We start from the raw sequence: 14,756 nt of genomic DNA on the forward strand, positions 1-14,756 counted from the left end.
GTTTCATATAGATGGACACATCTGTGGAATACGTAATGCACTGAACTGGAGCCACTTTTAAAAACGAGGCTTGTGTTTCAACTACACATAGGAAAGAAGTTGCATCTGTTCATGCTGTGTCCTAGAAGGCCATCTCCTGGCCAAAAGGTGGTATTAATAAAAAAAAAAAAAAAAAAAAAATCATCATTGCTGTAATATTGCAACCAAGTGAAGCATGGCAGTATAAGAATATTTAACACTGTTCTTTTTCAGGAATTGAGCATTAATTACAGTGGACCAGTAAGGGAGAGGAGAAGTGAAATTCAGAAGGGTAATCTCCAACCCACAGACACCCATATTTGTATTATTGAGGCCTTGTCTTTATGAATGTGCTTGTGCTAGTAAAATGATTAACAGTACCGAATTGTCTTGTATTGAAAAATACTTCCACAAAATCAAAGTGATAGAGTGGCTCTTTGTCATATCATAAAATACAACATTGAAGTGGAAAGGGTGAGGTTATTTCTGCAGCGGAGGTTTCCTTTGGGGAACGTATGATTTACGAGCGTAGAATACACTGAAGGCTGAACTTTAGAAGACCATTGTAAACCAGATACCAGGAACGACATTTCAGAGAAAGCATTCTCAATCGGGACCCCCATCGGGTGTCAAACAAATACATATAGGACTATTGCGTTTTTTTCATTTTTTTTTTTTTTTTTTTAAATATATGTATCAGTGCCCTGGCGCTTTGTAACGTTGCCTGATGTTAAGAATAATGCATGTAAATAAGGGTACAAAAAAAAAATCTGCATAAAGGTGCATTACTTAAACTGTCCTGTCTTGCTAATTGAAATGACTGGATTACATTTAATAACTTCTTAAACATATACTAAATAACTACAAGTGGTTGTGACATGTTATGAAGTGTTTTTTATGTTTGTTGTTTAATTGTATGAACTTCTGATTGTCATTCAGAGGTTTAGTGGAAATCCACGCTGGAATTATATCAAATTTATGGCTGTGCTATAGTCATTCTAAAGTCATATAACAATGCAATAAGCTTTGATTAAATGCAGGATCTGCAGCCTAAGCATAACATGTGTTGTACTTTTTTTTTTTTTTTTTAATTCGTGCTTTTCATAAATCTATAGGCTTTTTGTTAGGGAAAGGCAGTCATTAAGAGCTTTTGATTAGTATCGCATACGTGTTCAGCTTTAACATAATATCAAGCCTAGAGATTGTGTATTGCTTTGACCGTCAGATTCAGGATGTCTTCACAGCCAACAGACTGGAAAGGAATATTTATATTTCTCAGGGAAAGACTGCTCATATTCACTAGATTCTACTCGAATTTGCACATGTTGGAAAGCAGGCTGGTTTAGTAAGTACTGTATAGTGAAAGATTGGCGCGTCATCGGTTAACTCGATGCAGTGTAATTCTGAAACCTTGTTGCTGTGTGTAACCGTAATTTGGTTAAAACAAAATCTTTATTCGCCTGTTTTTCCCTTTTTATCCTAATAAATACCTCTCTCGTTCTCTCTCTCTCTCTCTCTATTTGAACGTCTATTTCCTTAATATACCCTAGATACCTGAAAACAAACTATTCTTCATGTTTAAAACTGCCGTCTATAGCGGTATGCCATTTGAGATCAACCCCGACGAGGGCGGGGAATAACAAGCGGGTCAAAGTTTCTCAGAAAAAGAGGTGGCGGAAAAATAAGCACGTAAGTTAATAAAACTGCAATTTTTAAGGTAAGTGTGAATGTGGGTGTTTTGGTGGTTTTTTTGGTTTAAAAAAGTAGTCTACACATGCATTGTTTGGAAAAGTGTAAAAAAAAAAAAAAAATGGAAAGTTAGCTATACGCTGCTAAATACACGTTTTAAAAATAAATCTGTTTTAACAATTGTGAATAGTGGGACTATGTTTGTTTTACACTTAGTTAACAATTAAAATTTGTCCGGTTTTGTTGTGCGTTGTGTTTTGGATGCTGTGTTACTCGAAGTATGCTGCAGGAAATCACGAGATTCCAAACCGCTGGGGATAGACATTTTATTTGCTCCGTGTTTCATTGGTGTTATATATATACCCCGTCAAAAAATAGCTAAAACGTGCGTGTTTGTGTGTTCATTTTTTCATGCATGTTTAACATATTATTTATTACTTTGTCCAGATATTCATTATTTCAAGAAAAAATGATCTGGACTGGGGACCGTCTTTAAATATGCGTGTGTAAATATATAAGTAGAGCAATACTGGCTATCAAATTGAGAGAACATGCACGGAGTGTGAAATGCAAGGTAGCATGAGTAAAAGTATACAGCATTTAAAAGGGTTGTTTTACGTATTTTTTATGGTCAATAGATTTGCAATGCATTGCTTAGTTAGAGATTGTATTGAGGAGAAACCATTTTCATGCATCTAGTAAACATGTAATTTAGGAGTAGTATGTACTAATATTGTATTGTGCAACTTAGAATGTGATGAATAATGTTTATTATGTAATTATTAAACATGTGATTTTCTAACTATTTATGAAACAGTTCATCTATATAAAAAAGAGAGCCTGTTTGCAACATTCGTATGTACAGGGTGTGGACAACACAATGTGCTTTGCAATGTTTTGGGGAAAAAACAAAACAAACTATTTTACTTGTTTTTTAAAACCATTTAAAAAAACCCTGTTCTATAACATAAGTTTGGTTGTGGAATTACTACATACATACAATAATTAAAAATACAATAAATGGTTATCATTTTTTAAATTACCCCCCTGCACTGCAACTGTAGATGGTTTTAAAGGACATCTTCAAGATCTATATTTTTGCTGAAGGGATTTTGGAAAGGAATGACTGGAGCTAATATTTTAACATGGTCATTAACTTTGTAAAAAATAATTTTAAAAAATACGCAAGGACTCCTGTACCATTAAACTAAGGATATAACAGGGTTAAGAAAGGAAAAGCTTTAACATGGCTGTGTACATCCGTAGATATAAATATATCATATACAATTCAATGTGTTTCTTTCTGCAGAACACGTTCTGAGAAACAAACAGGTGTATGTATTCATGCAGGGTGAATAATGATTCTTAATTTCCGTACTGAAAAAACCAACCGGTTTAGAACAGCAATGTGTCACAAAAGAGGAAGTAACGGTGCAACTATATAGATTTCCAGTTACTGCTAAACTAATATTCAACACATATTCTCTTGCCATTTATCCAAAATAGGACTGGCGCTGTAATATGTTTAGTAAAGTGCCGATCAGTACACTACTGACATCCATTCAGCGTGTCTTTATTAAAGTTTGTTATGACCTTGTTTGGATTGATCACTGTTCTCAACAGATTGGTTTCAGTGCTTCAGCGCTACCTGCAGACAGCACAGGGTTATTTTATAGAGGGCACCCATGTGTTTCATCACAGGAAAACCCATTGAGAACCTAGACATGGAATGATCTGGTCCTGTCGTGCTTATACCTCTGGGACTATTTCACAGAACAATGCAGGTGTAGATATACCCTGTGGAAGTCTGGTTGCTGCCCTTAGCCTCCTATGTACAATGTCTGTCTTGTAAGAAATTAAATGTAGTTGATTAGATTTGGGATCAGATCTGGTAGCAAACAGAACAGACAGACAGCATTTTGGAATCGTGCCTCTTGTCTCTCTGTGGTTTCCAGCCTTGCCAACCAACAAGGTGCTGGTCTTGAATTGAAGGTTTGAGAACTCCTTTTGCCTGTTAAAAAAAAAAAAAAAAAAATTAAAAAACCCTTAAGGTGAAAATTTTTCAGCCAGTTGCAGCAGCCTATCCTGGTGCAAAATATGATTGGTCGAAACAGTCGCTTCACAGAGGATTTGAGAAAGGAAACGTTTCTTGGCAACAAAGCTTGGATCAATATTTTCTATGCCACGTGGTTTTTTGTGCCTTTGACTTTCCTGATCCCTCCATGGTGAAACAGGAATCAGAACTGCATTGTTTGGACACTGAAAAGAACCTGCCCCAGTGAAAATACAAAAACACGCTGCACAATGAGTCTATTCATCTGAGACGGACTCGTGTGTACAAGCTTCAGCAGCTTTTTATTTCATTTTAAAGGTTTTTATTTATTTTAAGTTTTGGACTCGCAGCATTTGTTAAAACTATCTAACAACAAACATGTTTTTAGCAGGTAAATGCAAATGGTGAACTGCAGTGTTGTGATCTTGTAGTTAGTAAGGGTGACTGCTGTATGACAACGTGCAAATACTGTGTGAGGCATATTTCAAGAAAAACGGCATTGTGGTGTCATTGGAAGATGTCTGAATTCTCTGTCAAGCTCCATCAAACCATTCAAACACCATTAATGGGTGCATTATCATTGTGAAAGAAGTAGCAAAGCTCAAGTAAACTACAGCCATCGTCCAGCCTTCCAGATTAGTCAAGGGACCCAGGGTATACCAGGAGAACGTGCCAAATCCAGTCAGCTAGACTGGTCCTAATAAAGTGCATGTATGTAAGCGAGTTCTGTGTTCTGCCTGCAGAGGGCAGTGTGGTAGAAGATGGCCAGGTATCTGAAGCACTTCACGGCGGTGGGTGATGATCACCACAGCTTCAACAAGTGGCAAGAAGAGGAGTTCGACGGGGAGGAAGAGGAACCGTCGCCACACAGCCTCACCTTCCGCGACTCTCTGAGAAAACTCTTCAGCTCGCACAAGTTCCAGGTACTGCATCCGTCCCGCAATTGAACCTGCCATCCCCCCTCGGCTGGGAAGGGGGTGGGAATAGTCCTCAGATTGTTGTTTCGCATGAGAGTGAAGGCGCCACAGTACCTAATACAGGGCTTGCTCTTTATTTCACTGTACTTTATGTACATAAAGTTCAATAGCAGTGCAATCATGTGTAGGACACCAGTAATGTACTCTTATCACTGCCTGTCCATGAATGAACTGAATTAGAATGATCGAACAGCGAACTGTACTGCATGTTATCTATAACTTTGTATGATACTTGCTGTATACCACGTGTCTTAACCCCATTGAGAATAATAGCAGCGGTCTCATGTTTGATGTCTTGCTGTCGGTGGAAGTTGATATGAAATCTAACCTGTTTCCTTTGCCCCAGGTGTCTGTGGTGTGTCTGGTGATTCTGGATGCTGTCTTCGTGCTGTGCGAGTTGCTGCTGGACCTAGCCATCATTAAGCAAGATGAGCACAAGATATCATCGCAGGTACAGAAATGCACTCAATAAGCACCCTGCAGATTGAGCACGTTGAATCAGTGCCCCCCTGTTCACAGTGTTAAAGAGCACCCCCAGAGCCTGCATAATATCTATTTTATTATTCCACGAGCTATGTTCTGTCCCCCACCACCCCCTGAAACAGTAAGTCTATCAGAGAAGCTTACATTACAAATCTCTAGTATGCACACTGTTTCAGGGTGAAGGAATTATCATTGTGCTTAAAACAGTAGTAAATGGTGATTTAAGAAATAAATAGAGAAACAAAATGTAGAGGTATGTGTGACAGGATAGTGTCACAGCCCAAGCTGTTACTGGCAGGAAGAGAGACTCAGAGACAGACGCTGCAGTGAAGCACTGTTGTGCTCATTTATTAAACAAAAAAGGAACAAATAAACAGGCACAAAGGCCAAAACAAGTTTTTTTGTTTTTGTTTTTGTTTTTTTAAATGCCGTCAGGCTATGCATTCACCTTCACTGAACAGATCACCAGACAAAGGATTTCTCCTTCCTTATGTGTACAGTGCCTTGAAAAAGGATTTGCCCCGTCTGATTTTCTGCATTTTTGCACATTTTTCAGATTGAATTTGGTCAGATCTTTTTGTGGGTTCTAATAGTATATAGAAGGAGTCTGAGAGAAAAAATGACACCAAACTTTGGTGCTTCTTTCATTTGTTTGGTGTGCAAGGTAATCAAACATGCAATCTTCAGATGTGAAAAAGTTATTGCCCCCCTAGTTAACTCAACCCAATTAAAGGGATAATTAGGGTCAGCTGTTGGAATACTTTGGTTAACAATCAGGCCTGATTTGGGCCAGCCCTGCCCAATATCAGTCTGATTAACTTTGGCCCTTACCATCAGATTGAAGCTGTCAGCACACAGGTTCTAGAGTCACATCATGCCACAATCAAAAGAAATTCCTGAAGACCTCTGGAAAAATGGTTGATGCCTATCAGTCTGGAAAGGGTTACAAAGACATTTTTGAGGCTCTGGGGCTCCACCAAACCACAGTCAGAGCCATATTGTCCAAATGGAGAAAGTTTGGAACAGTAGTGAATCTTCCCAGGAGTGGCCGTCCTGCCAAAATCTCTCCAAGAGCAAGGCGTAAAATGGTCCAGGAAGTCACAAAGAACCCTAGAATAACATCCACAGATCTGCAGGCCTCTCTCGCCTCGGCTAAGGTCAGTGTTTATGACTCCACCATCAGAAAGACACTGGCCAAAAACGGGATTCATGGCAGAGGAGCAAGGTGGAAACCACTGCTCACTAAGAAGAACATGAATGCTCGTCTCAAGTTTGCCAGAAAGCATCTGGATGATTCTCAAGAGTTCTGGAACAATGTTCTATGGACAGATGAGTCAAAAGTGGAACTTTTTGGCTAACACATGCCCCGTTATGTCTGGTGAAAACCACTGTATTCCACAGGAAGAACCTCATACCAACGGTCAAGCATGGTGGTAGTAGTGTCATGATTTGGGGATGCTTTGCTGCATCAGGACCAGGACGACTTGCCATCATTGAAGGAACCATGAATTCTGCTCTGTATCAGAGAATTCTACAGGAGAATGTCAGGCCATCTGTCCATGAGCTGAAGCTGAAGCGCAGCTGGGTCTTGCAGCAAGGCAATGATCCGAAACACACAAGCAAGTCTACAGCAGAATGACTGAAGAAAAAGAAATTTAAAGTTTTGGAATGGCCTAGTCAAAGTCCAGACCTAAACCCCATTGAGATGTTGTGGCAGTACCTGAAACGAGCAGTTTATGTTCTCATACCCACAAATGTCGAGTTGAAGCAGTTCTGCATGAAGGAGTGGGCCAAAATTCCTCCACGGCGCTGTGAGACTGATCAATAACTACAGGAAGTGTTTGGTTGCAGTTATTGCTGCTAAATGTGGCGTAACCAGTTTTTGAGTCTAAGGGGGCGATTACTTTTTCACACGGGTGCATTGGGTGTTGTATAACTTTCTTTAATAAATAAATGAAATAAGTATCAACATTTTGTATTATTTGTTTACTCAGGGTCCCTTTTATCCCCCTTTATCTAGATTTTGGTTGAAGATCTGATAACATTCAGTGTCAAAAATATGCAAAAATGCAGAAAACCAGATGGGGCAAATATTTTTTCACAGTACTGTATGTGGCCACTGTCCAATTAGCACCAATTACCTAAATGGGAAATGGCCACACCTGTAATTGCTGGAGGGGATAGATTTAACCCCATCCCTGCCAGCCTTACATTCCACACACACATTACTTACAGGGGTGGGGCTGTTGCCCTGCCACAGCATGATTAAGACAGGTGTTTCAATTTGTCCTCTCCAGGTGTTCCACTACCTGAGTTTAGCTCTGCTCACCTTCTTCATGGTGGAACTGTTTGGGAAGCTGTTTGCATACCAGCTGGAGTTCTTCCACCACAAGTTTGAAGTGTTTGACGGCATCGTGGTGATCGTGTCCTTCGTCCTGGACATTGTGTACATCTCCCACGAGGATGCCTTCAATGGAATGGGCCTGCTCATCCTGCTGAGGCTGTGGAGGGTGGCCAGGATCGTCAACGGTAACGCTGCTCCGCTAGAGCCCTGCTGTGGTACACACAGGAATTCATGCAGTAACTTAGGCTTCAGTGCTCCCTGTGGGTATAAATACAAAACAACCATAAACCTTTGTCACTTTCAAAAGCTTAAAAAACATTTAAGTAGTTTTGGAGACATAATAAATATACTTGTGATTGAAATGTTTTGTGTTTTTTGTTTGATTTTTTTAACCGTCCCCATATGAGATCGCCACGCATTAAAAGGGTAAAAAATAAATAAATAAAGTGGTTGGTTATTTCTGAATAATTTGTTTACATAGTGGACCCAGATGTACTGTTGTCATTCATGTAGGTGACGACACATGTAGGTCAATCACATGTTTGATGCTTTGGTGTTTTAATGTGGCCCTGACTTGCGGGTATCTTGCAGGAATTATTGTATCCGTGAAGACTCAGGCACATCGTAAGGTAGAAACGCTAAGAGTGGCAAATGAAGAGCTTTCAAAACAAGTCAACGACCTCCAGCATCATAAAGCACACACGGTAAGACTTGTATTTGCTTTGTTTTAGTTTTGTATTGTGTTCATTCAAAAGGGCAGAGGGATTCATAAATGCAGCAATTTTAGTCAAGGTTTGCAAAAAATAATGTTTCAAAGTCCAGTGAAACTGTAAAATAATATCCAGTCCCTGTTTATTTCACAATGACTTAAGGGCTCAGTGCAGTGTGTCTTTGATTTGAGTTAATAACATTCTAATTAATAAATACATTTGGATGGGCCTCAAGTACACAAATGTTAGTGAATAAAGCAGTGCAGGATAGTCATGTAACATAAACATTAAAAGGTATGTAACTATAAATAATGATGATTCAAATTCTTTAGTGACGTTTGACTACATTTGCTTTCCAGGAGAGTGAAAACCAGAGATTGCGCACTCTATTACAGCAGAACGGGGTTCAGTTCTAGATGAATCCACGAGTGCTTCAGAGTTCTCAGAAAGAGTGAAGACAATTAAATCAGAATCTGTCTTTTTGTACTTTGAGGAATAACTTACACAGTGAACTCTAGGGATTTCTTAAACTGCTTGCAATGTCAAGTATCCCTCTAATTCTACAATCTTTTACAAATGTATTGAGGTCACTTTTTTTTAAATAGTTCTGCACCAAATAATACATATTCTGAGGGTTTTGCAGAAGTGTTTTTTCTTTTTTTTTTTTTTTTGCAATGCGGCTGACGCCAACACATTCCATTTTCGTTAAGGATTTAATACTTCAAATACATGCAGAAATACAGCGCACCTTATTGAAAGCATGAGAAATACTGTATGGTGTTAAAGTTCATAAGCTAGTATTTTGAGGTTGAAACTGTAGGATGAAACGGGACCATTTATGTGAATGTTAAACTTGACAATTTAAGATACTATTCTTGCCTTGAGTTTTCTTACTGTTGCAGTCCGGAATCAATTTGTTTTTGTTGCTGGACTGTAGTGCTGTGGTTAGGTTGAAAAAGGGAATTTGGGCGTACGCTCTGTGTAAATGTACCTGGCACTGCCTCTGCTTAGCATGTTGCTGTGAATATTCAGTGATGTGTGAAGCTGTATTATGAGGTTCAAGAGCATCTTGATATGTTTCTGAAATATCAAGGGTTCTCTTAACTAATGCGTTCTTGTTGATAAGATTCACTTCGTATCACATTTCTAAAGAACCTCTGTGATCTCACTAGAGCTCAGAATCATGTCTGACCTCGTAGTATAACCAGTAATCTGCTCCTTGGCAATACTCTGCCCCCTAGTGATGCCAGAACGCATTGGTTAAGGTACGCTATCTCACTTCTCTTTGAGTGTAAGTGTGTAAAGCAGCACTGTAGATAGTATTAACAATGCAGTGTATTATTCAGTGTTGTGGAGTGCAATACCACTGTATCAGAATGTCATGTTCACAGTCTTGTTCATGCCTGTCTGTAGTTAAACATGTTTCATGTTTATATCCTTTTTTATTATTCGTTTGTCTTGTTAGGCCTAAGAAGAAATTCTCTGTTGTGTTTTACATTATATACACACTTGTATTACAAATAAATAGTTCAACACAATATTTACAATCTGCACAAGTAAATCCAATGGGAAACTGATTAAAAACGATCAATTCATCACAACCCAGCACCATTTCATTATAATGGGTTAAACTTGTAGGGGACTTCAACCCTGTCCTGGAGAGCTACAGGGTCTTCTGGTTTTCGTTTCAACCCAACTCTCTGTTACTTGATTGCACCAATTATTGGCTTAATTAGTCAGGATTAAAAGGTGTTCCAGATCTTCAGAGATTTATGATGTAAAGACATCTATAAAACCTGCAGGATTGGGGATCTCCAGGACCAGGGTTGGAGACCCTTGAGTTAAAGCAAATCCCACTTTAAAATGTTGACTTGAAATTGAATTCATAACCTTATAGCTTATAAGCGACTTCTATATCTAAGCATAAGGGCTGAGCTATCAGGTTAGCACCCCATGACGGTATGGACTGGGGGTTCTCTAAACGCATAGAGATCTTGGTCGACTGGACGCTGCTTTCTTTGGACAAATGGGAAGAAGTAGTTGAAAGGGTTTGGCATCGATGGTGGGTGGGGCTTTATAACCAGCCTGCGCAGCTGCAGAAACGTCAACGAATGAGACTGAACTGGAGATCTGCATGATCCTGCCTGCTGTGGGAGCATTCTGAACAAATAACAAGACAGTTAAGAATCCTGAAAGCAGAGGTAGAGCACAATGGTTCAACCAACAATGTTAGGCATGCTGTAACCCTTAGTGGTGAGCACGCTGGTGCTGTACAGCAACAGAACAATGAAAACTGGTTCTATACCACATCAGAACAATGACATACCAAGTGATGCTGTACCGCATCAGAACAACAACATACCAGGCTGACAGAGTTGAGTTTTTCAGTCACGCTCACATTCTGAGCTTGTGGATTGACCGGGGACCTGTAAATTGTCCACTGCACTACGATGTCTAAAAACGGGGGGATGTTGCAGTTCTGAAAAATGAGAATGGCATTGTTCAGAATCAGTTATTTCATAAATACATAAAAACATTATCATACAGATATACTAACCCAGCAGAGTTTATATTCCAGTTCCTATTTTAGGAACATATTGAAAATCAACATGAGGTCTATGTGGGTAATGACAGTCTGTCATGCATTCTTATGATCCAAACAGAAAGCGAACCCACATAGTACATTAAACTATAAAATTCACATGGAGACAAAAACTTCCCCTGAAAATGTCAACATTTTGCTTGAACTCTTAATAATGGTCAGAATCATAAATCGGTTAGTATTCAGTACAATGGGGGACGTGCCAGAACAAGTCAAGAAAAAAAAAACTGAACAAAGTTGCTTTACGAAGCACTAATCTTGCTAATGACCTTCGGGAAGGTAGATCAAGATTAGTGCTAAATGGAGTCTGTGAAAGCAGTTGAAAATCCTACAATGGATAAACAACGAGAAGCAACAATGTTGGCTTCATTAAGTGTTCACTGCTGGAAAACAAGTCCAGAATAAAAGCAGCCCCTGGAGCTCTACAACTTGACTTATTTAAGATGTAAAGTTCTGCAAGATAAATGCTTGAGTTGTAGCATGTTACTCCAACAAACCAGTTGTTTAGACCAACCACACACACTCACACACACACACTATGTACTCTATAATACAACCAGATGTCAAAAACATTGCATCACATAATAGCAGCAGATGAAATCAGCAGAAAGGTCAAACTTCTAACGGATGTTGACCCTTGGTGTTAATGCTTTAAACATGTGCAGACGCAAAAAGCTCCTGGGCAGAAATATCTTATCATGTGATGATTTTATGCACCTATAAAATCTGACTCCAGGCAGCAAACACTAAATAGCAACAGATCTATAAACAGCATCGAGCTACTCTGACGTGAATTGGCTGACACAAAAAACGTGCAAAAGGATATCCTGCAGTGCTGGATCCAGCCACTAGAGGGAGCCCAACAACCTATCTTGGATCTCCACTTGAAGGAACACATCGGTGGTTAACATTCCCATTAATAAACCACGATGGAGATTTCTACAGAAATAAGTAAAAACACTCGCAATAGATTTACGGAGATTATATATATACACACACACACACATACTCTAATACCAGCACTGCTGTAGATATGGTGTATTCATTGACCATGTGTCTACCTGCACAAATGTGATCTGACAGCTCTGTGGTACTGGCACCATAGAACTGTTCAAGGCCCCCAGTATGAAGGACGCTTTGGCATCCACAATAGTACCTGTATTGTTATATGAGATCAGATAACTCACCTACAAAACAGAAGGAAATAGTATTGCAAAGTATTTTAGTATATAAATTTATCTCGAAAAACTACTCACTTCTAAATCTTTTGTAGTCATTTTTGTATTACTTTAGTATAAATACATGTTAATTTGGATTCATATGTTGTTTTTTTCTGACTTTATGTGAACGAAAAGACACACATTTGCCCGTTTTCCCCCATTGGAAATAGTGATATTTTGAAATATCACTGTCCTGGTCACAAAAGCAAAGTCTGTGGGGAATAATAGCCATTTTCTATACTTTTGAGGCATAAGCAATTAGGAAATAACACTTACTACCCACGAACAAAAAAAAAAAAATTGTTACACGGTGTTATTAGTGATGGGATGGACTTGGGCTTTTCATGTTCGAATATATAAATAATAAATATATAACTCATTAAATACTTTACCCTTTGAACTTGCATAGTATTTTGCCGCCTTTTCATGTCGGTTTTTAGCCATGTTTTTACTGCATTGATAACTAAGTAGTGTATCACTGTAAACATGTTACACTGTCATAGTACAGTAACTTAAGTAATGCCTTTAGGGATGGGATAAAAGCTCCCATTGCACAGCAGTTTGATCCTTTCCTGGTTTTACTATGTTTAATAAGACTCATCTGAGCTTGTTACCTATACACTGTGGATAATCAAGCTCCCAGTAAAATCAGGAATGGGTGAAACTGATATGCAATAGGAGTCTTATTTCCACTGCTGGTTTTACAATTTTTGTTTTCTTCTTTAGTGCCACAGTATTACTTACAGTTGGCTGTCTGCATGCAGAAGACAGGTGGATTGACCTGGTCAGTCAAGGTGAATGTTCTTTGTGTTGAACTGTTTGTCACATTGAGGTAGTAGACAGCTGCTTGCTGACTGCAGAGCTGGCTATTCTCAGTAATACCATACAGACAGACTGCTCTGTAGAACTGAATTCACTGCTTGGAATCTCTGCCAATCCTGAAATGCAAAAGAACAGGTTGCCTATAACTGGAATAAGAATAAGAATAATAAACTAACATCAATTTCTGAAGCCAGCATGTTGTAAAAGAGTGACACCTGCTGCAAAGTCTGGATCGCAGCAGCAATGGACATCACACTGACCCTCCAACAAATCACAGGGGCACAGACTGGACACTGGAGAAATAGTTACAACAGAACACAAAACATACATAAAACTACAAACATGTGCGCTTCAGCTACGCTGCTGTTGAATATGTCAGCACGTACTGCAACTCCCAGTCCTGCAAACTGCAAGTGTCAGAGAAATGTTTTCGGCAGGCTGGTTTCCTATGGATCATTCTAAGGGCGGGTGTTACTACCAGTAAGACTGTTTGGTAACCTCTTTCCCAGTCGATATCTCGCTGTCAGAAGCGGTAAGATTCAAGTCGGTGGAGGTAGACCGGGAAATGCTTTCAGCAGTCGGGTCGGCAGTGGAACCGATCTTACAAGAATCTAAAAAGGCACTTTCTGATGTCAATCGGATTGCTGAATCAGTCAGATCGGGATAACTCTGTACAGTGGTCGCGGTGTTTATCTTGTTTACATTTATTAAATGTTCGTTTTCTCTCGTTTGTGTGTAGTGGTAATTTGAGAATTAATTATAAGTGTAAAATTACAGAAAACTAGACCACATAGCAACGGACCCATTGCTCCTAGTAACCGTAAACTGCCCAGAGTTTTGAATCCGGACAAGAAGTCAATCGGCGTAAGCATACTGGGTAAAACATAAACACTATTATTATTATTATTATTATTATTTAATGTGAATGTTACTTTTTACTCAATATCCCGCCGAATACCGTGTTGTGCTATAAGGCAAAGAAAACACACTTCCTGGTACTGTGTTAGTCGAGGTTAGCAATGCATATAACTATGAAACTGCATCATTAAGTTTGCCATGTTGGCTCTAACGGCTCTAATGAATCGCACGATATGACTATGGTGGAGCCACAATGGCGCTAGTAGCAAACATTCCTCCTCAGCTTTTTAGTAACAAACGCCCTTATCCAGGGCAACTTACAGGCGTTACAAAGTATCACATTACATATAAGCGTTATAAACCACAATAAAACCAGCAGTAAATAAGAGCAAATTCAAATGAGAGTAAATAAAAAATACAGTAAATAATTACGTTTGAGAGCGATTTCGACTAAGAGCGGTTAAACTTAAAATGGTTTTATGGTTATATGGTTCTAGTTCTGTAAAATAATCAATAAACAGAACACCCCGAGGACTATATACAGTGTTATGTAACATATGTTGAACACTTGTGAATCGTATTGTAGAGTGCACATGGGAAGGCAGCAGCTGGGCTGGTAGATGACGTAATCACATACGAAGTCATAAAGTCATAAAGTTGCAAAGGAGCCGGCTCTTTTGTACAGCGGTATCGGCGCTGTGATTTAGTGCAAATGGTCCCCGGTCCGAGCCCGCCCTCTGCCTGTATGATGCGCCTGCCTGCAGTAACTGAGGTTCGCTACAGTATATTACATAAAAAAAGCAGAAATATGTGTTTAAGTCTTTTGCATATAAATTATATTACGTTGTTCAAAGTTTTTAGTGTAAGGTAGCCCAAAACAGTGCTAATCGTGGTCTTTGAAACCAGATATATGCATAAAGCATAGAGAGGGGCTGTTTCTTCAAAGCGGGTATGTGGAGCTATATGTTATACATATTATG

At 39.1% G+C, this 14,756-nt stretch overlaps 1 protein-coding gene and 1 long non-coding RNA gene across 6 annotated transcripts; one reads left to right on the forward strand and one right to left on the reverse strand.

Moving 5' to 3' along the window:
- The first annotated feature begins 70 nt into the window (after nucleotides 1-70).
- On the forward strand, nucleotides 71-9,814 carry LOC121297202 (voltage-gated hydrogen channel 1-like). 4 transcript variants are annotated; one of them, XM_041223343.1, is made up of 6 exons: nucleotides 71-1,735; nucleotides 4,504-4,683; nucleotides 5,084-5,188; nucleotides 7,518-7,749; nucleotides 8,156-8,268; nucleotides 8,634-9,814. In XM_041223343.1, the coding sequence occupies exons 2-6, from the start codon at nucleotides 4,522-4,524 to the stop codon at nucleotides 8,688-8,690; spliced, it is 669 nt and encodes a 222-aa protein (XP_041079277.1). In that variant the 5' UTR covers nucleotides 71-1,735; nucleotides 4,504-4,521; the 3' UTR covers nucleotides 8,691-9,814. The 4 variants fall into 4 exon arrangements, with proteins under 4 accessions (XP_041079277.1, XP_041079274.1, XP_041079275.1 ...); XM_041223340.1 differs by lacking the exons at nucleotides 8,156-8,268; nucleotides 8,634-9,814 and having other exon boundaries at nucleotides 7,518-8,147; XM_041223341.1 differs by lacking the exons at nucleotides 8,156-8,268; nucleotides 8,634-9,814 and having other exon boundaries at nucleotides 71-1,707; nucleotides 7,518-8,147.
- Nucleotides 7,735-13,802, reverse strand: LOC121297204. Of its 2 annotated transcripts, XR_005947142.1 has the most exons (4): nucleotides 13,134-13,802; nucleotides 12,841-13,034; nucleotides 10,637-10,753; nucleotides 7,735-7,822 (listed from the first exon to the last, which is right to left on the reverse strand). It is a non-coding gene; the product is annotated as an uncharacterized LOC121297204 (long non-coding RNA). The 2 variants fall into 2 exon arrangements; XR_005947141.1 differs by having other exon boundaries at nucleotides 12,841-13,801.
- Nucleotides 13,803-14,756: the final 954 nt, after the last annotated feature.

Source organism: Polyodon spathula, chromosome 22 (genome assembly GCF_017654505.1).
Source record: "Polyodon spathula isolate WHYD16114869_AA chromosome 22, ASM1765450v1, whole genome shotgun sequence".
Taxonomy (NCBI): Eukaryota; Metazoa; Chordata; class Actinopteri; order Acipenseriformes; family Polyodontidae; genus Polyodon; species Polyodon spathula.